The sequence below is a fragment of the Fukomys damarensis genome, unplaced genomic scaffold (genome assembly GCF_012274545.1).
Source record: "Fukomys damarensis isolate Sample0158 unplaced genomic scaffold, DMR_v1.0_HiC HiC_scaffold_2, whole genome shotgun sequence".
Classification (NCBI taxonomy): Eukaryota; Metazoa; Chordata; class Mammalia; order Rodentia; family Bathyergidae; genus Fukomys; species Fukomys damarensis.
Genome location: NW_022900914.1, coordinates 10,058,067 through 10,081,236, shown reverse-complemented (window position 1 = coordinate 10,081,236; position 23,170 = coordinate 10,058,067). Strand labels below are relative to the sequence as shown.

The 23,170-nt window shown below is 43.4% G+C and overlaps 2 protein-coding genes across 5 annotated transcripts in view; one reads left to right on the top strand and one right to left on the bottom strand.

Annotated features, from left to right (window-relative positions):
* Window positions 1-18,560, bottom strand: part of Clip4 (CAP-Gly domain containing linker protein family member 4) — a 91,439-nt gene extending 72,879 nt beyond the window's left edge. Inside the window, exon 1 of one of the 4 annotated variants that reach the window (XM_010604690.3) lies at window positions 18,315-18,560. Coding sequence is in view for 1 of the 4 variants with exons in the window: in XM_033763459.1 (XP_033619350.1) it covers window positions 18,315-18,323 (9 nt within the window). In the remaining 3 variants the exon portion in view is untranslated. Of the gene's footprint in view, window positions 1-149; window positions 221-890; window positions 1,555-18,314 lie in introns of those variants that run through there. The other 3 variants (XM_033763459.1, XM_010604686.3, XM_033763451.1) reach the window with 3 other exon arrangements.
* LOC104848636 (FACT complex subunit SSRP1-like) lies at window positions 12,905-15,131 on the top strand. The gene has a single exon (XM_033763460.1). It carries the CDS (start codon window positions 13,021-13,023, stop codon window positions 15,052-15,054), a length of 2,034 nt encoding a protein of 677 aa, XP_033619351.1. The 5' UTR covers window positions 12,905-13,020; the 3' UTR covers window positions 15,055-15,131.
* Window positions 18,561-23,170: the final 4,610 nt, after the last annotated feature.

Sequence of the window (23,170 nt, the reverse complement as noted above, 5' to 3'; positions counted from 1 at the left end):
ACCGAGCCCCTCTCCGCGGCCCTTAGCGGCCGTCTGTCGCCCCCAGCCCAGGCTAGCAGGGCTCCCACCCGCGCTCTGGGCAGAGACCAGGGACCGGCTGCTTAGCTTTAGCGTGGCTGTGCAAGGCCCGGAGTAGCTCCATCCCTCACCTGTGTGCTGGTCTTGCTGTAAGAAGCCAACTCTCTTCTGTGCTCATGTTGAGCCGCTACGCAGGGGAAGGTGGCAGAGGGGACAAGGGATTGACCCGCAGTACGTCCCCTACTCTGCCCCCGCCTCATCCACCACCACCCCAGACCCAGGGGTAAAGCTGACACCGAACAGACATCCTGGTTCTCAGTGGAAAGAAAGGACTCCCTGTAATGAAGAGACCGAGGAGACTAGGACGGGTTAGCGACCGCAGGTTGTGATACCAGGGCGTAGTACCCTTCCCTCTCCCCGCTTCCTCCTTTTCCCCCTGCCTCCCTCTTCCTTTGCTCCTTTCCCGCACACACTACTGTGCCATCCTCCGTGTTCACCAAGCGAAAGTCTGGCCGAATGAACATCTTCGGTGTCTCTGCCAGAGCGGAGGGAGTGCGCACCACACTCTGAACGCCTTTTCCCATGGATGGGGGGCGTCCTTTGCCATTGCTCGAACCCTGGCTACAACTTCCTCCCACCAAGGGGCCACGATCAATACTGCCTCTGGAGGAACTCACAGCCCTTTCATCTGGGATCAGCTTTTGGGGAAATTTCCTTCTTCTTTGGGAGCTAGAGTCTGGCCTTCCTGATCCCCTCCTCTTTTGGTCCGTTTCCACCCTAGGAGCTCAGATCAAGTCTGACCCGATGCCCAGGACAAGTATTCTGTGCCCCTTGGGCCGCCCCTTCTGTGACACGCTCACGACCCCACTCACCAGCGTGCTGAAGGACTGTCCAGGATTCATCCCTGCTTGTCTTGAGCGCTCTTAAATGTGATACAGGGCGGAAGGGTGGCCTGTCAAATGCACAGAGGAGAGGCTCCACCACTTTCTACCTCCTATGCTTCTGTTCACGTAGCTCAAAATAGTTGTTTGTGGCAGTCGAATCGCATTGTGGAATGGGGTGGAGCACACTGCCAACTGAAACCCACATTGCTTATGCAACATTAAATGCCATCCCCTTCCCACATCCCTGGGCCGCTGCCAGTGTCCCTGTCCCTACAGGCGCTGCGTCTTCACACGCTCTCAGGGATGCTGATGTGAAATGGATGCTTCCTCCTTCGTTGGAGGACTCCACCTCCCTTTCCCTGTCTTACCACACCCCTCTCTGCTCTCACCCTTCCCACCTCTTCAACTGGTTCAAAGAAAGGAAGGCAGTCTGGCACTAGTGGGTTTAAACCCTTGCAAGGTCTGTCATTGAACCACAGAAACTCATAAAGACCTGTTGCTGACAGAAGGCGCTATTGAAGTTTTCCGTAGGTACACAGTTCACTTTTAACACTTAGATTGTCCTTCTGCGATACCGCCATTCGTAGGTGACAAGGCGTGACTAGCTGAGTTGTCCTTAGCTATACGAAAGGTCTCTGTTAGAACCAGCAGGGCCACTGGCTTATTCTGCTACACCCAAACACTGTACAATACATAGGCAAATTGCCAGGACACCAAGTCACCAGGGAAAGGGTGCCCCACTCGACTGGTTGCCTTTATTCCAAAATCTGGTTACACCCTAGCAGGTATGCAAGCATTCACCAGAGTCACCCTCCCTGGAACATTCCCTGCATCACACATACCTTGGATCTAGGAATTTCCCAGTTAAAAAGAGTGAGACTGGACCAGGATCTGTAGCCAGAACTTGGAACCTGAACTAGTGGAGTGGGAAGGTACATGGAATACAATCCAGCTGCAGTTGCTGGGATTCAATTGCATCTCAAGACACAAAGTTCTCGAATGAGACAGAAACAAACGTCAGTGACAGGAAGGAACTAGTATCAGTGGTCAGTGTCACGGCGTGCAGAAAAGGCCATTTTCCTTTGTCTACTCCGTGGCACTTTACCTATGGGCTAACTTTGTCTTCACTTTACAAGGGATGAAACAAGACTCCAGGAAGCTGTACCACTCCATGTACCCCAGGGCAGAAATAGGAGGCAAACCTAAGTCTGACTGAAAGCCTGCATTGGTCCACTGTTCTACATCATTACATACAATGTCCTTTTGAACCCAAGAACTGGCTGCAGAGAGCACAGGGATTCAGAAAAGCTGTCGGCATCATAGAGGTCTGTCAGCAGCTATCAAGACCCCACACTAGAAGAAGGTGGTTAGAGGAAAACTGTGTGCATGAGGCAGGCAGTCATTGCTGTTTCGTGTGCGGGAAGGTTGGACAATCTATTATTCTAAGCGGGGAAGAAGGGACTCATTTCCGACTGTGGGAGACACTCAGTTATCAGAATCAGGGCACCAGATGGGGACCTCAGTTAGTTGACATCGTTAAATGTAGACTATAATGGTTCTGGGAAGTACCCCTGAAATCTCCCTGCCTGTCATGTTTGCAAATGTGATCATCAACATTAAAAAAAAAGCCAAGAAAATCAACAAACAATTAGAAGTCACATTAGTTCAGCAAGGTTGCCAAGTACAAGACCAATTTATAAAAATCAATAATTTATATCATCCTCAAGCAAGTAGGAACTAGATAATAATAGACCATTCATAAGAACAATAAAACTTTAAAATCCAACGTCCAGAGTTGAGCACGGTGATAATACCTATAATCACAGCACTCTGGGAAGCTGAGGCAGGAGGACTGTGAGTTGGAGCCCAGCCTGGGTAACTTAGGAACACAAAATAATTTTATTTTTTTTTAAAGGACTAGGCATATAGTTCAGTGTGAAGGCTTTTTGGTTCAATCCCAGGCACCACCAAAGGGAGGGGGGAAAGCACAATATCCAGAAATTAGCCTAACACCTTGCCAAGAACTTTATGGAGAAAATTCTAAAACATTATTTAAAAGCATAAAAAGACAGAAAAAGTGAAGCAATAGATATACCATCAACAGCATGATTTTACATTACAAAAATATCAATGTAATCCCTGAGTTCAATGTGTTGGTGTAACTGAAGTGTGCAGGAGCTAAAATTTTAACTTACAAAATATGTAAGAAAAACATAATCTTAAATTTTGAAATTTTAAAATAAGTCAATTTTGAAAACCAAGAGTAAACAGGGGGGATCCTGCCCTGCCAGATACTGTGTCATTATGACACAGTAATACAAATGGTATGGTACTGCTCGAGAAACAAACAGAACAATGAGACAGAATGCAGGCTCAGAAGAAGACTCAAAAATGGGGCACACAGACCAAGACGACGATGGTGTTGAGGAAACTAGTGAAAAGCTGTCACGTACCCCACATTGGCTATATACAAAGAGAAAATCTAGATACACTAACTACTGATACATGAAAGGTAGAAAAATCAGTTGGAGACTCTTTCTATAAATGTGGGGTAAGAATTTACATCACAAAAACAACCACAGGAGCAGGGTTGTAGCCCAGTGGTAGAGCTCGTCCTACTATGTGCATAGCCCTGGGTTTAATCCCCAGCTCCACAAAAACAGGGGGAAAAAAAAAACATTACTGTAAAAGCATAAACCATGAAGCAAAAGATTGATGTATTTCACTGTATCACAATAAGGCTTCTCTTTAATTGAAAATATGATAGAGAAAAGAGCTAACAAATTGGGAGAAGGTATGTTCAAAAGCAACTAGGGATTCATATCTGAAATATATAAGGACCTGAGTTCAATCCCCAATACAAAAAAATAAAAAGCTTAGGCTGGGGATTTAGCTCAGTGGTTCTGCCACCTGCCTCTCAAACACAAGGACCCAAGTTCGATCCCCGGTACCAAAGAACAAAAACAAACATGATATATATAAGGAACTTTTTGCAAATCAGCAAAAGCAGTCAGAAAAGCTAACGTAAAAGTGAAAAAAAGCATGAGAGTAGGTTGTTTATAGAAGAAAAAGCCGGAATGGTAAGGAAGCAGAGAGAGATGCTCAAACTCAGAGGATGGAAATGCAGACAATGTGATACTGCCATAACCACTGGTGCGCTGGTAGGGACGTAATACCCGCTCTCTGGCGGTAGAGGAAGTCCTCGTTTGTAGTATTTGACAATTTCTGTGATGCAAATACCTTCGCTGATGCTGGTTCCATGCCACCAGCATGAGATTACTGAACAATACAAGTTGGGAAGAAATGTGTTCTGCCAACTCCATACACCACCCCAGCACACGTTACTCTACCCATCGGTGAGGAGAGAAGTCAGAAAGATGATCCCAAATCCTGGCAACAATGTGGGGAAATAAGAATCCTCATGTGCTGTGGGTGGGGATCCAAACTGGTAAATACATTCCATAGAGTGATCTGGCAGCATTTAGGGGGAAAAATCATTGTGTTTTATGACTCAGCAAGCAGCCTCCTAAGTACATGTCAGAGAAACCCTTACATCCTATAAGCTCCTTTTTCATGTGGTTCCAGAAAGCCAATATTTCACTCACTAGGGGATTTTACCCAGTCCATAGCTTTAAATACAATCTCCATTTTCATGATTCCCAAATTTATATTTCCACCTCTGACTTCAGACATACAGGGCATGATAGAAAACTACTACAGGAAATGCTTATGTTTATAAACATGTATACCAGTAAAAGACACGTTGCCATTAATCCCTCTTAAAATACTACCCCCTTGCTTCAAAAACACTTATCCCATCCCCCTTGCCACTTTTTGGAAGTAGTTCTAGAAATCCTCTTTCATGAGTGTCGTTCACATTTCTGTGGCGACTGCAATGTCCTGAATCAATTCAAAACATTTGCTTATCATAGTTATTTGGATTTTGAAAAAGAGCCGGAAGTCACACCGCGCCCTGTCTGGTAAATAATGTTTTTACAAGACTGCCTTTCTGTTAGGTGGCACTCAATAGCCATATGCACCATATTTTTTATCTTACCTCACAAAGACATGAAAGATGACTTACAGAATTTCAGAGAGTGGCAAGAGCAATGTGACGTGTGTTTAGAGAGGGGGAACACTTTTGTGGAGGATTAATGGTAAAGCATCTTTAAATGTGATAAATGTTTGATTTACATCTTCACCATATATTTCCATCACACCACATATATCCAACTGCCTACTCCATGGTATATGATACACGTTTTATGTTCAAAGTGGAACTGGTTCCTGTAACCTTGGCCATGTCAGTAAATGACAACTCCATTCTTACACTGCTCACTAAAGTTATTGCTTCTGGGTGCCCCAATCCTTATTTAAACAAATTAATGACTTCACTTGCTGAAGAAATTCATCAAGACCATGGAACTCCTTACAAAACAATAACCACTAGAGCCCCAGGAACTTCCTTTCCACTGTTTCTACTTGGGCTTGCCCTCCCTCTGACCCATCTGCTCTTCTTTCTCCAGGTTGCAGGTGGGGACCACCAGTAAAGCATACCACAAACTGAAGAAGACTGAACAGCACAAGACTTATCTGTTTAGGTTTTGTTTGTTTTGTTTTTGGTACCGAGGATCAAACTCAGAACCTTGAGCTTGTGAGGCAGGCGACAGAACCACTGGGCTAAATCCCCAGCCCCTACAAGTCTTAATTGAATTGATGGACCTCATTCCTGGCTGCACTTTTGAGTCCCTTGGAAATCATTTGCAAAATGAACCCTAGACACTGTCTCAGATGTTCTGACTCAATGGTCTAATTTAGATTCATGCTGCCCTATAAGTTTACTCTCTTGTTATCCCTAGTTCTGCAGAAGACACAGATGAATTTTTCAAACCCACCTTGGTCCTGTGTGGGTATTGCTCCCTAGGCTCCCCAGTTGGTACCAGTTCTGTACACCAAACAACACAACCACTGCTGAATGTCTTCTTTGCAGACTACCGTGAAGGAAGGGACATGGGGAAGGTTTCATAGCATCAGAATCAAGCTGTCACTGTGACACAAGAACTAAATGTTGTCATACAAGCCATCCAAATTTTTAGCCACCAAGACACCTCCAGAAACATCTCAGTCACAAAAACAGGCACCCCATCCCACTGGTGTAGCCAAAAGATAAGGCATGAAGGACATCATTAAAAACACCATGAAAAAAAAAGAAAAAGGGCTGGGGATTTAGCTGAGTGGTTCTGCTGCCTGCCTTGCAAGTGCAAGGACATGAGTTCGATACCCAGTAACAAAAAAAAAAAACAAAAACAAAAACAAAAAAAAAACATGAAAATGGTTTGAGTTATTTTTTCTCTTATTGCCGAGACAAAATACCCAACACCCAAAGTTAAAGGGGGAGAGATTTATTTAGCTCACAGTTTGGAGAGGATTCAATCCATGATGGATGCCTCCCAGGCAGGGTAGCACATGACAGAGGGATGTCACAGAGGAGAAACAGTTCTTTGCATTCAGAAGACAGGAAAAGCAACAAGGGACAAGACAAACCTCTTTCTGTGCCTTATATGTATCTAGGCTACCCGGATTGAGGCGGTGCCAAACCAATCAGTGGACTGGGTTAGTAATCACATGCCCTTAAACCCAGCATCTCACACTCCAAATTCATCTACCTCTGAAAAAACCACCTACGACTACATGAGACTTGGGGGTGGGGGTGGGGGCGTCTAGACCAAACCATAAAATCACAATTACCCACAGACAAAATGTGAGAACTTCCATAGGACAAATAACCCATTCCTGCAACCAACAAAGTAAGAGAATCTCAAAAGAGATTAAGAGCCAAATGTGATGGCACACACCTATGATCCCAGCACTGTGAGGAGCTGAAGCAAGACGGTTACAAGTTCTATCCCAACCCAGGCAATTTAGGGACTCAGGGAGACCCTGTCTCTAAATAAATACATAAATAAGATTTAAGCCTGCAATGTGCAGATCATGTTTGGAGCTAGATTCAAACAAGTGTGGGCGGGGGAGAACTGTGGAAAATTTAAGCCATATGGAGTATTAAATATCAATAAATTTTTGTTAATTGTGTTGGATAGGATAGTGACATCATGATGTTTTTATTTTAAATCCGTATCTGTTATGGATAAAATATAGTGAATGTTTAAGTTTTTAAAAAGTTATTACATTAAAAGATGCGTTGCCATGAAATCACCCTCAAAATACTCAAAACACTCTCCCCTCACTTCAAACATATTTATTCCATCATTTTAACAATGTATCTTTTATTATAATAAGATTTTTTTTTCATGCAAGCATTCACCGTATTTTTATCATTCTTTGTACAGTAAAATGTTTCATGTCTGGGATTTGTTTTAAGATGCTCTTTTAGCAGTTCAGTGCATGGTGGGGAAGATAAATAAAAAATGGTAAAATTATTAAAGCTGAATAATAGGATATTATTCTTTCTTCTTATACATGATTTGAATATTTTTTCATACTAAAGGAAAAGTTTTTTAAACAAGTTCCAAGAAGACAAGAATTTTATTCTGTTTCTCCGCTGCTATATCCCAAGTACCTAGAACAATATCAGGCACATAGTGCAAATTCCTTAAGTATGTGCTGATTGAATGCTGCAGATTCTTAGGACTTCAGTCTCAGTAAAGACAGACTACTATGTTATGTCCAAGCATTTAAAAATCACAGAGGTTGCCTTTATGCCATGTGTAGAAATTTGAAGATGCAAGAATTTCACATATGACCTCAGTTCCATGGAGTTGTCTCTCCAGCCAATGTCTCCAAAACCAACACAGGTGACTATAAACCACCAATGGCTTTAATAACATCTTGACCAGGGGTTGAAAATCAGACTCACTGGAAATGCCACCAACCTTGTACCTTGTCCCTGATGGATTGAATGAGTCACCTAACCAAAGGAAGCCATTGACAGAACAGGTAGTCTGACTCGTGAGAAAGTCAAAAGTCTCCTTTGTGACAAAAACAGCATTGATAAGGTTATTTCTGAATCCTTCAGCTAACCATATTTGAACAGGTAACAGTGAAGATAAGGAGAAATAAGGATTGCTTTGTTAGATTCTTGTGGAGTTCAGTGAAAGAAGAATAGCTTAGAGTCTTTCTTTTCTTAAGGCCCATTAAAAAAAAAATCTTTATCATCTTCAAGAAAATCACAGCTGTGGGCCACTGAATAGCACTTAGAAAGGCAACCAAATTGCATATTGGTCCATCAAATCACCAGAAATCCATTGAGTACCTCCTACTTGAAGAGCAATGTGGAAGCTCTAATTGAGTGTTAGATTGACTCCTGAAAAGGAGGGAAGTGTCTCTTGGGTATGATCATAGGCGGCCTGCAGTGGAAGCCCAGGATCATCTTAGAGTCAGTCCGCAACCCTAGCGTGCCTTTTAACTTCCCTGAGCTTGTCTGCTCCTTTGGAAAGTGAGATAAAGGACAATTACCTCCAACTGTTGTGCACTGAGTACAGGCCTGACTCAAAGTGATGCTCAATGCACAGCTGTGGTCCTGAGACACAAGGATGAGAAGAAAAGCAACTACCTGCCTAGGAAACACTGCCAACTCTCAGTATTTCCCAAGAGGGAGCACACTGTGAGATGGGATGGTCAGAGAAGGCTTCAAGGAAGAGACATTAGAGCTGGGTGGGTAAAATAATTATATCTGGATAAGTAAAGGAGGAGCTAACATTTATTGAATGCTTAACATGTGCTATGCACTATTTTAAGTACTTCGATTCTTTATGCCTATAAAATAAGTCTCATGTTACTTACATCTTTCCAGTTAGAGAAGCAAGGCCTAGAGCAGTTAGGCAACTTGCCCAATAGTGCATGATGAGTAGCAGAACAAGGATTTGAACCTAGGTGGTCTAGATTCAGAGATTAAACTCTTTAACTATGACCCTTTGTAAGAGAAAAAGTTTAGAGCCTGAAAAGTTCAATGTGTGTTTGTAATATGCCTTAGTCCACTCAGGCTGCTGTGACAGAATTCTTCCACCTGGGTGGTTTACAGACACCAGAGACTTATTCTCACAGTTCTGGAGGCTGGACATCCAGATCGAGACAGCAGCAGACTCAGGGTCTGGTGAGAATTCTCTTACTAGTTCAAAGACCACCATCTATGCATTGTGACCTCACATGTTGGAAGGGGAAGGAGGCTTTCTGGGGTTTCTCTTATAAGAGCACTAATTCCCAAAGCTCTCACACTGGGGATTAGATTTCAATATATGAACTCTGGGGGAATACAAACATTCAGTCCAAATCAGTCTGGAGCAAAGCCTACTATAAGAAACTAGTAGAGGTGAGCTAGAAAAATATATTAGGGCCAGAATGACCTTGAATGTCACACTAAAAGCTTCACAGACTGTCCTACAGGGCAACAGGAAAGCCAGCATGAGTTTCTAATAAGTGAAAGACTGTGGTCAGCACTCTTAATAATGCAAACTCCTGCCTAACCTTTATGCCCCATACCAGTCACATCCTCTAACAAGGAAAAAAAAAAAAAAAACAGGACATTACAAGCATATAAAAGGATTCAAGTATTGTGAAGTAATTTTAAGTTAAAAATAAACTTTACGTTTATCAACTCAAGCCTTTATCAATACTTTTTAAAAGTGCTTTCTTCACAAACGGCCCAGTTTATACATTTAATGCGTGCTCAATAACAAACTGCATTCAAAATAGAGACAAGTTTTGCAGATGCCCTGGGGGACAGAAATCTATTTTTCCTACCATTTCCATCATACCTCATTAACCACTTTGTGGCATAACAGTAACACCCACATATCACCACTTGGTTGTTCTATAATAAAGTAATAATATATAATCTTTGGGATATGTGTCCCATTGAACAAAAAGCATAGCTCCAGCAAAAAAAGAAAAGCAACTGCACCATACACTAGGTACTGGCCCTCCCAGTGAGGCGCTGGCAGACGGTCTGCCCATCCTAGGAGCCCCACTTCCCTGGCACCCTAGCTTTGGTTTCTCCAGCCTCACTCACTCCTTAAACCAGACTTCCTAGCATAGGGAGTCTCTCAAGTTTGAGACACACACTTGGTAGGAAGTTACACTTTCACCATTTTAAGAGAATGTGTTGCTAATAGCAATAGCCTAGCAGTGATGGTGCCGAAACTGCAACCCAAAGCCACTCATTCATCGCGAAATGCCAATACTGCAATTAAATCTGAACACTGAGGTTTTAGTTTAGAAAAACAACTCACACATTAACATCATTTGTCTTAAAAGAAAAACAAATAGGGAGGGGATGTGGCTCAGTGGCACCACACCTGCCAGGCAAGTAAGTGCAAGGTCTTGAGTTAGATCCCCAGTACCAAGGGGAAAAAAAAGAAAGAAAAACAAATAATACATAGGCCATAGGCTGGCCACCACCCGAGTGTCTCTGCAGGTGCTATCCAGGGACATCATGAAGTGCATGTATCTCTACTGCAAGGCCACCAGTCATGCTCAGGTCTCAGCTATATCTAAGACTGGCCACCCCGGGCCACACTGATGCACACAACCCTCAGCTCTGCAACCCAATGGGACCCAAGAGAAGAGGTTTGGTCAGCGAGGAAGGTATCTACTCCCATTTGTCAAGCGATTCTCAAAATCGGTAAATGCCACTAAAAAGTCCCCTGTCCTTAAGGACTTTGTAACATAATGGAGGGCAAAATGAAAACTCTCAAGGGTTTAGGAAGTAGGACAGAATCCCAGGCTCTGAAGTCAGAGATAAAAAATTTGCCTAGAACTGAGAAGGTTCATAGGATGTATAATCCTTGGGTTTAAAACACAGAACAGTGCCAAGGAAGCCAGAGCAAGTTAGTCTCTCTACTGACAAATCAAAATTTAAGTTCTTAATTATCTTTGGGAGAATGGACAAAATAAAATTAAATAACTTCTCAAAGATTCGGCTCTCTCATTTATAAAATGGGTGTCATAGTAGTTTCTATTTTATCTCATTACTTGTAAGAATTCAATTAAGTACTATATAAAAAGCACTTTGCACAGTGCCTGACATTGAATATTTGCTCCATAGCAGTTGATACTGTACATAGAATAAGTCCAGATAGCATAAATTGAAAGACTGAATTAAGTGTTTTAGGAACTAAAAATGGAGATAAGAGAAAGCTGAACCATTAAGCACAGATTCCATAGAGGTATGGTTGACAGATAAAATCTGGATTGCTCAATGTAGCTTAAATTTCATACAAATACGTGATATTTTAGTGTCTTATATTATTAAAGCTTGCTTTGTCTGTCTGAAATTTAAATGTAACCTGATATTTTTATATGCACAAAATGGCAATTGTGCATAGAGAAGGTAGAACCTAAATTGTTCTTTAGAGGAAGAAGAAAGAGTAAAATCCCAGACAGAGAAATAAACATGGGCGATATCAGACTAAAGAGAGCAGCAATAAATGGCACAGTCTTACAAGGTGTAAAAAGAGATCCAGGGCAAAGAGTCTAGATTTGCCTAAGTTTGATTGCCAGTACCAAAAAAAAAAAGAAGAATCTAGAGTTGACCCAGAATGTATGGAAGAGTTATAGGTGGCATGCTGCGGTCCTGCAATAAGGTGAGAACCAAAGGAAAAGATGATCCTGAAGAAGAATGAGAGAGAAGTCATGAAGGAAGGAATGAATCCAAGCTTACTCTAGTATTCAGTTAGTCTGTCTTTTGTGGTACTGTGGATTTAACCCAGAGCCTTCACCTGAACTACATTCCTAGCCCTGGGCCTTTTAATTTTGAGTCAGAGCTGTGCTAAATTGCTAAATTACTGAAGCTGGCCTGGAACTCCCCTTTCGGGATTGTAGGCATGTATAGCTGTGCCCAGCGGGACTGCAGAGTTTTGAACTCAGTCACTATGAGATAGATGAGAGCCAGGGAGATCAAGTTTGTGACTGCCCTTAGGATCAAATGGAAGTGGGGACAGAAGAGTTGGGAAAGATATTAGGAAGAAAGGTAATGTTTTGGGGGAGAGTGGTCAGAGTTGTAAATATGAGTGTGTCCTTTCACTGTCAGAACTTGAGTCCCTGCAGTCTTATTATCGCTGCTGTGAATAAGCAATTAAATACAAATCTGTAGAGACTTCTGGAGGAAAGTTAACTAAGACCAAGAGGGGAAAATTAGGCATTTATTGTCCTCCTTACTCTTTCTATAGTAGTGAGACAAAATTAAAGCAATGAGATTCATTCATTACTTCCTCCCCCTACAAAACTTCACATGGTTCTCTTGCCCAACAGAAATGACAAAAGCTCTCTCCAAAGACAGTGACTTCAAGACAGGCAAAGAGCTGGGAGAACTCAGGGCAACTCCCCTTGGGGTCTACTTTACAATTTTGTTCTTCCAAACTGGTTGCTTCCTGTTTCATGTGTATACACAAAATTCTCGTCCTGTAAATGAAAAAGCCATGCCCCCATGTGCTAGCTTTACTCCAGAAGGACAGATTTTCTCTTTAGAAATACTCCTTGGCATGAGCCAAACATGAGCCGAGTTTGAGAAACTCTCCATTTTCATTCAAAGAAGCCAAATGTGCAGAGTATCTGCCTAGAAAGATGTGTGAAACAAAACAACCAATAGTCGTATAAGCACCAGACCAAAAAGATCTGCTTGGAAATCCAAATATAAGCCCTTCATCAACTTCCGATTACTCACACCAATATGCAAAAATCTCTGACGCAAAATTCCTGCCTCAAAATCTCTGTGCGTGAGTACTTCCTCTTAGACTTTGCCTATCACTACCTGAACCTATCCAAATCCCATCACCCTCCCAGAGCCTTCCTACTTCTCATTTTCTTTACTGTTATTAAAACTACACTAATACCTCCCCTTTGCTAAGAGAGGACACCTACTAAAACCCTAGGGTCCGTGTGCGATTTCCACTTCCGGTATGCGACTTCCATTAGCGAGTCGCTAGGCTGCGCAGGCGCAGGAAAAACTCCTCTGCACCCAACCCCATCCTCCGTGTCCTCCACGCGCCTACCTCCAGCCTGGCAGTTGGACAGCTACCGGTTGAAAAAATTCTCAGCGGGCTGAGCATCCACACACCCACTCAGGAGTTGGGGCCGGGCTCCTGGTCACCACTTGTAAGTCAACATGGCAGAAATGCTGGAGTTCAATAACATCTTTCAGGAGGTGAAAGGCTCCATGAAGGAGGGTATTTTAAGGTTGAACGACCAGGGTATAATCTTCAGCAACTGCAAGATGGGCAAAGTGGATAACATTGAGGCCTGGAAGCTGACAGAAGGCATCTGGCGACGGGTAGCTCAGGGCCATGGACTTAAACTGCTCACAAGGAATGGCCGTGTCTACAAGTATAACGGCTTCCAAGAATCAGAATTTCAGAAACTCTCCAATTTCTTCAAAACCCACTATCACCTTGAGCTCACGAAGAAGGACCTGTGTATGAAGGGCTGGAACTGGGGGAAAGTGAAGTTTGGTGGGCAGCTGCTCTCCTTTGACATTGATGACCAGCCTGCCTTCGAGATACCCCTCAGCAATGTGTCCCAGTGTACCACAAGCAAGAATGAAGTGACCCTGGAGTTCCACCAAAATGATGATACAGAGGTCTCCCTCGTGGAGATGCGCTTCTATGTCCCTCCCACCCAGGAAGAGGGTGTGGACCCGGTTGAGGCTTTTGCCCAGAATGTGCTGTCAAAAGCAGATGTAATCCAGGCTACGGTAGATGCCATCTGCGTCTTCCACGAGCTGCAGTGCCTAACTCCTCGGGGTCGTTATGACATTCGCATGTATCTCACCTTCCTGCACTTGCACGGCAAGAGCTTTGACTACAAGATCCCTTACTCCACAGTGCTGCACCTCTTCCTGCTACCCCACAAGGACCAGCGCCAGATGTTCTTTGTGATCAGCCTGGACCCCCCTATCAAGCAGGGCCAGACTCATTACCACTTCCTCATCCTCCTCTTCTCCAAGGATGATGACATCTCCTTGACTCTCAACCTGAATGAGGAGTTAGAGAAGCGCTTTGAGGGACAGCTTACCAAGAACATGTTAGGGTCACTATACGAGGTGGTCAGCCAGATCATGAAAGCACTTGTAAACTGCAAGATCACCGTCCCTGGCAACTTCCGAGGGTACTTGGGGGACCCGTGCATCACCTGCTCCTACAAGGCTAGCTCAGGGTTGCTGTATCCCCTTGATCAGGGATTCATCTACATCCACAAGCCACCCATCCACATCCGCTTCCCGGAGATCACCTTTGTCAACTTTGCCCGTGGTATCACCACCACTCGCTTTTTTGACTTGGAGATTGAGACCGAGCAGGGCACATGGTACACCTTCAGCAGCATCCAGAAGGAGGAGTATGGGAAGCTGTTGGATTTCATCAGTGCCAAAAAGATCAATGTCAAAAACCAAGGGTTGAAAGAAGGCAAGAACCTAAGCTACCACAGATATGCTGACTCTGATGAAGACCGGCGGCACAATGCTTACTTGGAGAAGATGAAGGAGGAGGGCAAGAGCCGGGGAGAGAATGCCAGTGGCAGCAGCGATGACTCAGGAGAGGAAATGGATGAGTCATTCAACCCCGGGGAAGAGGAAGAAGATGTGGCAGAGGAGTTTGACAGCAATGCTTCTTCCAGCCCCTCCAGTAATGAGGGTGACAGTGACAGGGAAGAGAAGGAGCAGAAACATCTCAAAAAGGCCAAGATGGCCAAGGACCACAAGGACCACAAGAAGACTGTGAAGGTGAAGAAGGGCAAAGACCCCAGAGCCCCCAAGAAGCCCACATCTGCCTACCTGCTGTGGCTGAACGCCAGCCAAGAGAAGATCAAGTCAGACCACCCTGGCATCAGCATCATGGATCTTTCCAAGAAGGCAGGTGAGATCTGGGAGGGGATGCCCCAAAAGATGCAAGAGGAGTGGGACCCCAAGGCTGCGGGTATCAGGAAACATGAAAACGCAATGAAAGAGCATGAAAGAAACCTAGGCAAGTCTTCTAAGAAGGACAAGTCAAAGAAGAAGAAAGTCAAAGCAAAGATGGATAAGAAATCCATTCCCTCTAGGGGCTCATCATCCAAGTCATCATCCGGGCAGCTAAGCAAGGGCTTCAAGAGCAAGGAGTTTATGTTCAGGAGAGAACAAAAGTGGAAAGAAGAGGTGGCAGAGTGAGAACTCTGAAGAGGAGGAGCTGGCCAGCACCCCTTCCTTTGCAGAGGACTCAGCATCAAGATCTGATGAGTAGAGGGGGAAGCTCTTTGCACTTGCCCAGTCAAACCTCCAGGCTCCGCTCATGCTCCTCACACAATACATAACCCTTGGATTCTGTGCCCTCTGAGCGCGCTCTCCTAGTGGCATGTGTGTCACTGGGACAGCAGGGAGGCTCCTTGAGTCTTCTGCCTCCCAAGGATAGCTCCTTGTAATGGGCAGAGTGTGGATGGGAGGCCAGGCAACATGGCACCCAAAACCTGGTCTTCCTCTCCCAACCAGAAGGATAAGCCTGCTGCTTGTCCTATTGTCATTGCTGTGGCAGGGGTCAGGGGAGGGCAGGCCTGTGGTTCCTTTGGAGCTTGTTTTACTCTTTATTTTGTGTTTCTGGTCTTTGAAATAAATATTTAATAAGGGAACTTTTGAGTTTCCAAAAAAATTGTACGTTATTTTGTGTTCGTTGCTGATACAGAAAAATTTTGTCCCAGCTTCTTAGATTGTAAGCTCCATGAAAACAAGGAACATTTCTTGTGCATACCTAAAAGCATTCAATATGTCCTTGCTGTATTAAACTTGAAATTTAAGCTTGTAGCAAATGTAAGATACTAATAGAGAGAAGCTGTGAGGGAGGGACATATAGGAATTCTCTGTACTATCTGCTCGGGTTTCTATAAATTTTAAGCCTGTTATTTTGCAAAATGTTTAAGATCTTTCTCTGAACCCAGAGTTCCTCTTTTTAAGAAACAGGAGGAAGAGGCCGGGGATTTAGGCTGAGTTTGATCCCCAGTACCAAAAATAAATAAATAAATAAAAAGAAAAGAAAAGAAAGAAACAGAAGGAGCAAGAGAAAAAGGCAAAGAAAGCATTAAAAAAAGTAGACAGGTTTACAAAAACCTAATTGTTTTCCTACATATTAGCAATGAACAGTTAGAAATTTATTTATTTGGGGGTCATTTGAGATAGAATCTCACTCTGTAGTTCAGGCTGGCCTTGAACTCACTTTGTAGCCCAGGTTGACCTCAAACTCACAGCGATCCTCCTGCCTGGCGGCTCAAATGTTAGGATTACAGGTATGTGACACCACGCCCAGCTTCGAATTTTAAATTTAAAACATCATTTACACTATCATAAAACAAAGACGGGTATAGATCTAACTGAACAAGTTCTATGTGAAGAAATCCACAAAATGCAGATGAAAAATCAAAGAATAAATAAATAGGAAGATCCCGTGTTCAAGGATGGGAAGACTCACTGTGACAAGGATGCCAGTTCTTTCCTGTTTGATTAATTGTGACCTCACTCAAAATCCTACCAAATGCTATGTAAAAGTGGAGGAACTGATTCTGAACTATATATGAAAAGGGGCCAAAGATCAAAATAGCCAACACAAGGCTGAAGAACAAAACCAGAAAATTGATACTATCAAAAAATTGACACTTTATTGATGACCTACACGTTTACTGTAAAACTGCAGTAGTCAAGGGAGGGTGGCACCAAAAAGAACAGACATGTCAAAAGCCCAGAACACCTGCGTGAGTATAGACAATGGGTTTTAGTTAATAATGCATCCAATATACCCTCATCAGTATAGGCAATGATTCCTTGACAAAGGAGCAAAGCCAATTCAGAAGGAAAAAGAACAGTGGTTTTGTTTTTTGTTTGTTTTTCTCCAATAAATGGTGCTGGAACAATTGCACAAAAAAAAAAAAAAGAGAGAGACTAGACATGCATCTTAATCCCTTTACAAAAATTAATACTAAATGGATCATAGCCTTTAACGTAAAATTCAAAACTATGAAATTTCCAGAAGATCGCTACAGTAGGAGAAAATTTAGATGACGTTGGGTTTGGTGGTGACTTCTTAGATGTAACACCAAAGGCAAAATCCTTGTGATAAAGAATTGACAAAATTGGACTTCATTAGAAATAAAAATTCCTGCTCCGTAAAAGACCCTGCTGTGACTGGGAGAAAATCCTGGTAAAATACATGCAATAGGTAGTAGGGAGACAGATCTTTCTCAAAGGGGAAAGGGATCCAGGGGAAGGGAAGAGGAGGAGAGGAATGAAAAAGGGAATTGGGATGTGTTGCATACATGTACCAACTCCCCACAAGGCAGGCAGGCATTATATGCTACACATTTGTACTGCTAACACATCTGACAAAGGACTGCTTCCCAAAATATACCCTGAAAATCTTTAAACCCAACAATAAGCCCTATATTTAAAATGTGCAGAAGCTCTGAACTGTACTAAGGAAGCTATATGGACAGCAAGTAAGCACGTGGAAAGGTGGTCCCATCGTCTGTCATTAGGAAATCCCAAAATTAAGACAAAAGTACCATGACATATGTATCAGAATGGCTAGAGTTCTAAATACAATGAACAACAAATGCTGGAGAAGATGAGCATCACTGCGTGAGGAGGCAAAAAAAAAATGGCACATTCCCTTTGGAACACAGTTTGGCAGTGTCTTGCAAAGCTTAAATACAGTCACACCGTATGATCCAGCAACCACACTGCTAGGCATTTGCCCAAATAACTGGAAAACTTATGTTCACACAGGAAAAAAAACACCCACAGATGAATATTTTAGTAGCTTTATCCACAATCACCAAAAAACTGGAAACATCCACGATGCCCTTTAATAGGTAAATGGATAAACTACAGTAAAATAGAGCATTATTCAGTGATGAAAAGTAATGAGATATTGAGCTACAAAATGACATGGAAAAAGCTTAAATGCACGTTGTGAAATGAAAGAAGCCAGTGTGAAAAGGCTAAGGAGGACAGATGAAGCCTACCTTTCCGAGGGCAAGGAAGCTATTCTGTTTGACACTGTAATGGCAGACAGAGAGCCTCATGCTTTTTCAAAAACTTAAAATGCACAATAGAAGCAGTGAACTATGGGTGAACTATGGGTTTTACTTAATAATGTGTCAGTATCAACTATAAAAAGGATAAAAAGTGGATTGTGAAGCATTTTAATGCTCCTTTTGAGTGTATAGCAATGAACTTTTTGATCATGCTATTATGTAGAAAAAGATGCATTTCTGTAAAATACGTCCAAATTGCCTGACAGTGATGGTGTATACATTCAATTACTGAAACCCACACTCATTTGACTAAAATAATACTATGCTTCATATGTAACTCACCTCTGCCTGGGCAGAAATGAGTTTCCTAAGAAATCTGAGTGAGCAGGAGATTCATTTTATAACACTTACCCAAATCATGTGACTGTCTTCTCCTCCAAGTCGCCTGGAAGAGGAATTTTCAATCCCTCAGGGGTCTTCCACAGCAGGAGCACAAACTGGTTAGAGGGTTGGCTGGGAGTGTATGGAAATAGGTGTTTTCATAATAGGCTCCCTGGGGCCTCTATGCGGATTCCAATTACCAAAAGCCAGGTTGGTAATGGCAGGCTTTGGCTTGCTTCCCTTGGTGGAATCCTCCTTTGAGAGTCCCAGCCAGCTCCCTAAGTCAACAAGTGCATAATAATGACTTGGTCTCTGGTGCTATGGATACCAGATTTAAAGGGCCAGAGACTATTAATTATGACCCCTAGCCTGTCTCTTTGGCTGCCTACAGCAATGGCAGAGGAAGAGCCACTAAGAGTTCTTGCCCTTCACTTCACAAAACAAAGAAGACAAGGACATTTCAAGAGGTTCTTTCAAAGTCACTGTCAAGTCATTAAAGAACTCAGTGAGTCTGAATTCTCATCCAGGGCTCCCTTCATCAAAGCTTACCTGAAGTTTTGTCTGGCTTCTTGAGAGGAGTTAGGAAAAGACCGTTTCCACAATTGGTCAATGTGTCTTTAAGATATAGTGTCACCCTGTGGAACCCTAAAGGGTAAGAATCAAGGAAACAGCAGGCTGCTTGAGGAGACAGCGCCTTCAGCCTTTGGTGGTCATTCCCAGAAGCTCACCTTTGAAGAGCAAAACAATTCCCGTCTTTGCGTAAATTACCACAGCACCTCAGACCAGGCTTCGGGGGCTTTCTCTGACTAATAAGCGACACAATTTGGTGTGTTTTGAAGCAGCACTCTCTGATAGGCTCTTAGAAAGAGAGCAGAGTAATAGACATCACTGGTCTTTGTTGGATTTCTCTTCAGCAAACAGATCACTTCATGCTCAGGGCAAGAACTGCACCCCAAGGCCAGGCCCAGTGCTTCTCTGTATGGGGAGAGTCTTTGAAAAGACAGTGTTAACTATGAGCTTGAAATCCCCTGAAGTGGCAGTTTTGTCTCCACACTATAAAGTGATTCTGACACATGTGAAGTAAGCGCAAGGCTCTGGCTTCTTAATATATTGTTAGGCTTTTTGACCCAACTGTCATTGCAGAGTCTGGAAGGCAGCTGCTCTGAATAAACGCAAACAAAATCCTCCAGTTAACAGAGAATTAGAGTAGAATTAAATGGGTGTAGTGATGCACACCTGTAAAACTAGTACACAAGAGGCTGAGGCAGAAGAATCACTGTGAATTTGAGGCCAGCCTGGGCTACATACTGAGTTCAGGACCAGCTTGGACTGCACAGTGAGACCCTGTCTCAAAAAAATCAAAATAAATAATGGTGAGCTAATAACAGAAGGAACATTTAAAAAACTGAAGAAATGTATCTCTGTCAAGCATATCAAAGTGAAGGAAGCCTCGGAGCTTCTAGAACTTTCTTCAAACAGGAAAATATTGGCCAAGAGCTGGAGAGATCACAATTTCTAATGAAATACCACTGCTGGCTGCAAGAATAGAGGCTGAACATGTCAAGTGATTTCTTCCCTCCAAGGCAGGAGATTAGGGTGTGGCAAAGTGGCTATGTGCAGAAAACCAGTGCTCTTTGATTCTCATGAGCTCAAGCAGGGTTTTGATAGAACCTAGATCTGACATCAGTCTGAGGAGTGGGGAATATAAAAGATTGCTACCGTGAGGCTCTTGGCCCCTGTGTTCTCACAGTGGTGGCTCTCAGCCTGGAGAGTGTACTTTTTTCTTACTCCATTGGCCCACACTTCCTCTGCAGAGCGTATTTCATTTCCTACCTTTAATAAATGTAAAACCTCACTACTTTTTGCACTTGTCTTAACTAATTCTTTGTTCAGCGCACCACAAAAAAAAAAAAAAAACTACAAAGACTCTCTGGAAAGAGTCCCAGCACCCCAGAACTCCAATAACACTTCCCTCTTTTCAATCCAAGCATGAATTCTTAGCCACTACCTATTAAAAACCCATAGCTTAGAAGTGCTTTCTTCTGCTCTGAAAACAATTAGCCCCTTAGTATCCAGAAGTTTCTATTGAGTATCAGTTTTCCACATCCATAGCAATAATCACTACTAATAATGAAGACCTGAAGACTTGAAAGATCTAGAAATACAACCAGAATCATGCACCAAAGAGTGGAACTGGCTTACAAGCGGGCATATCACATAAGAAATCAAAAAGGTGAAAGATTTATATGATTTGAAGAGAAACCAGAGTTGTTTTTTGGGGGGAGGGGTTGTTTTTGTTTTTGTTTGGTTTTGGGGGGGTGTTTTTGGTACTGGGGATCAAACTCAGGTCTTTGAGATTGTGAGGCAGGCAGCAGAACCACTGAGCTAAATTCCTGGCTCATAAGAAATCATTAGTCCTGCTCAGTGAAGGCTGCACAAGGAAAACATGCCCTCTGGATTATAGATATATCAGCACGGCCCACTCCCCACACTCACGCAGATGGCACGTAACACTCTACAACTGTGCCCAAAGCCTCAGCCAAGAATACCACAGTAGACTCCACAAGTAATTAGAGAGGTGTTTAATAAAGGCAATCACTTTCAAGGGTGTGGGTAAAGTCTTCAGAAACCCTCCCAGGAAAACAGCAGCACCATTGGGCACTACATTTCTACCAGGCCTGCCAACAAGGACAGTGGTTGTTGGAACCCGGAAAGGGTAGCTGTGTAGAAAGGCTTGCCTGACGGGAACCGTGCTCTTCCAGACAGGGCTACAACAGCCAACCCATGGGGACCAGCACCGGAAGAAGAGGAACCGACAGCCCAACTCACTCTACTTCTTTCCTACGAGCTCCTGCTAGTGATGCATCCTCAGGGATCTGCTTCCGAGGACAGGGAGGAGCTGGGGACAGAGATGTAGAGAGTGGATCGACAGGGGCGAAAGAGATCCCCCAGCCCCACCTGCAACTTCACATTTTCGTCCTTTTGGCAATAGGTTTATAATCTGCACTGGGCTACCTTGGGTCTCTGCAAAATATTTTTCTTACCTCACAAGACTTAGCTATGCATTCCGATATAAAGGGAACATTTTGAATAAAGACTTGCGTGAGTTTCCTCGTGATTTCTGATGATAAGGCATCGTGCTGACCTTTTGAGGCATTGGTGAGATTAGGTAATAACTTGGAAGGACAGCACATAATGATTCCTTGTTCTGTTCTTGAGATTTTACTGACACCTGGCTGCCTGTAACTGTTGGAGCCAGTACAAATTTCACAGTCACTGACTTCAGTGGGCAAAAACGTAATTTTCTCTATTCTCCCATAATTGAGTGTAATTTCTTCCTTGAGCCTCCATTCTGCCTCAAAGCAGAGAAAATTTAGTCACTTTCAGACAAATTCATTCAAATCCAGTCGTGTCTTAGTCAATTCGAGTTTATAATTCAGTCACAATTGAGTTTAAAACTCTTTTTCTCTCTCTTTTTTCCTCCTCTTCCTGTCTACCCTGGAAGTGAATCTGAGCTCCTCAGGGGTTACCTAAGAGCTACCCCTTCTCGGTAATAATTTGTTCTATCTGCCTCTGGGCCTCACCACATCAGGGGCTCCCTTGAAAATGACCTGGGTGGGCTATGGTCAGTGCAACTCTGTTTTAACTGGGTTCTCATACTCAACCCTGGCAGACTCCCTGGTGCTATTTCTCTGAAAATTTTTGTTCTATGTGGAATCCTCCTGGACAGCGTGAATGACCCCCTATGCCACGCTGACCTGTGGGAGGTGGGCGGGCAGCTTCCCATCCTCTGTACATCTCCAGATGTCATCCCTTCTCTGCCACATCAAGGCACCAGGATGCATTTCTTCCAGAGGTTTTCCAGCCTGCTCTCTCCCGAGCTTCAGGCTGTGACCAGGATTTGAGGCACAAGTACCTCCTTTCCTCAGGCCCCTACAGATGAGGCCCTGGGATCAGAGGTGGGGCACAGACGGCCCCACATTCGCATGTGACCCTGTGGCTTCTCTCCAAACTCTTGACTCACCTCAATTCTTCTGTCTGCCCCCATCCCCTTTTAGACCTTTTCTGCCTTACACCTGAGTGGACCCTTTTGTTTTAGAAGTCAAAGATCCATGAACTTTGCTTCTGGTGCCTCGCTGAACTGCTTCACCCAAAACTGTGACCGCCAGGACTATGTGGAGAAATGCCTAAGGGACACAGGGGAAATCTGATGAACATAAGGAGACAGAAAAAGGAGAAGACAGCCATCTCTGATGCAAAGAATGTGGCCTCAGAAGAAATCAACCTTGCCAACATCTTAATCTCAGATTTCCAGAACTATGGAGACATAAATCCCTCCTTTTAAACTGCCCAACCTATGCACTTTGTCATAGCAAACTAATAGAAGTGGTGAGAACATGAGCTTCATTCTTCACAAGCACTGCTCTTGTTGCTGGACCCTCTGGGGTTCATCTCTCACTCAGGTGTTCAAACAGATGTTTTCAAGATGCCTCTTGTGGTAGTCTATTATTTTTTTATTTTTGGCCCAAGAACTTAGTGTCACGTATCAGCCAGTTCAGTTCCACTCTGAGATTCTTTGAAACACTAAAAACAATCCCAGAATTCTTTAAGAGACCACAGTTTACTGTTATCCATGTTGAAATGTACCCAGTGTTGCTCTTTCCAAGACAAAGTTCAGTCTGGTCAAACCAAGGCCACCCATATCATATCTCCACTTTTAACAACAATTTTCACACCAGGCATGGTGGTGCACACCTGTAATCCCAGCACTCAGGAGGCTGAGGCAGGAGGATTGCTGTGAGTTGGAGACCAGTCTGGACTACATAGTGAGTTCCAGATCAGTCTCAACTACATAGTGAGACCCTGTCTCAAAAGAACAAAAAAAA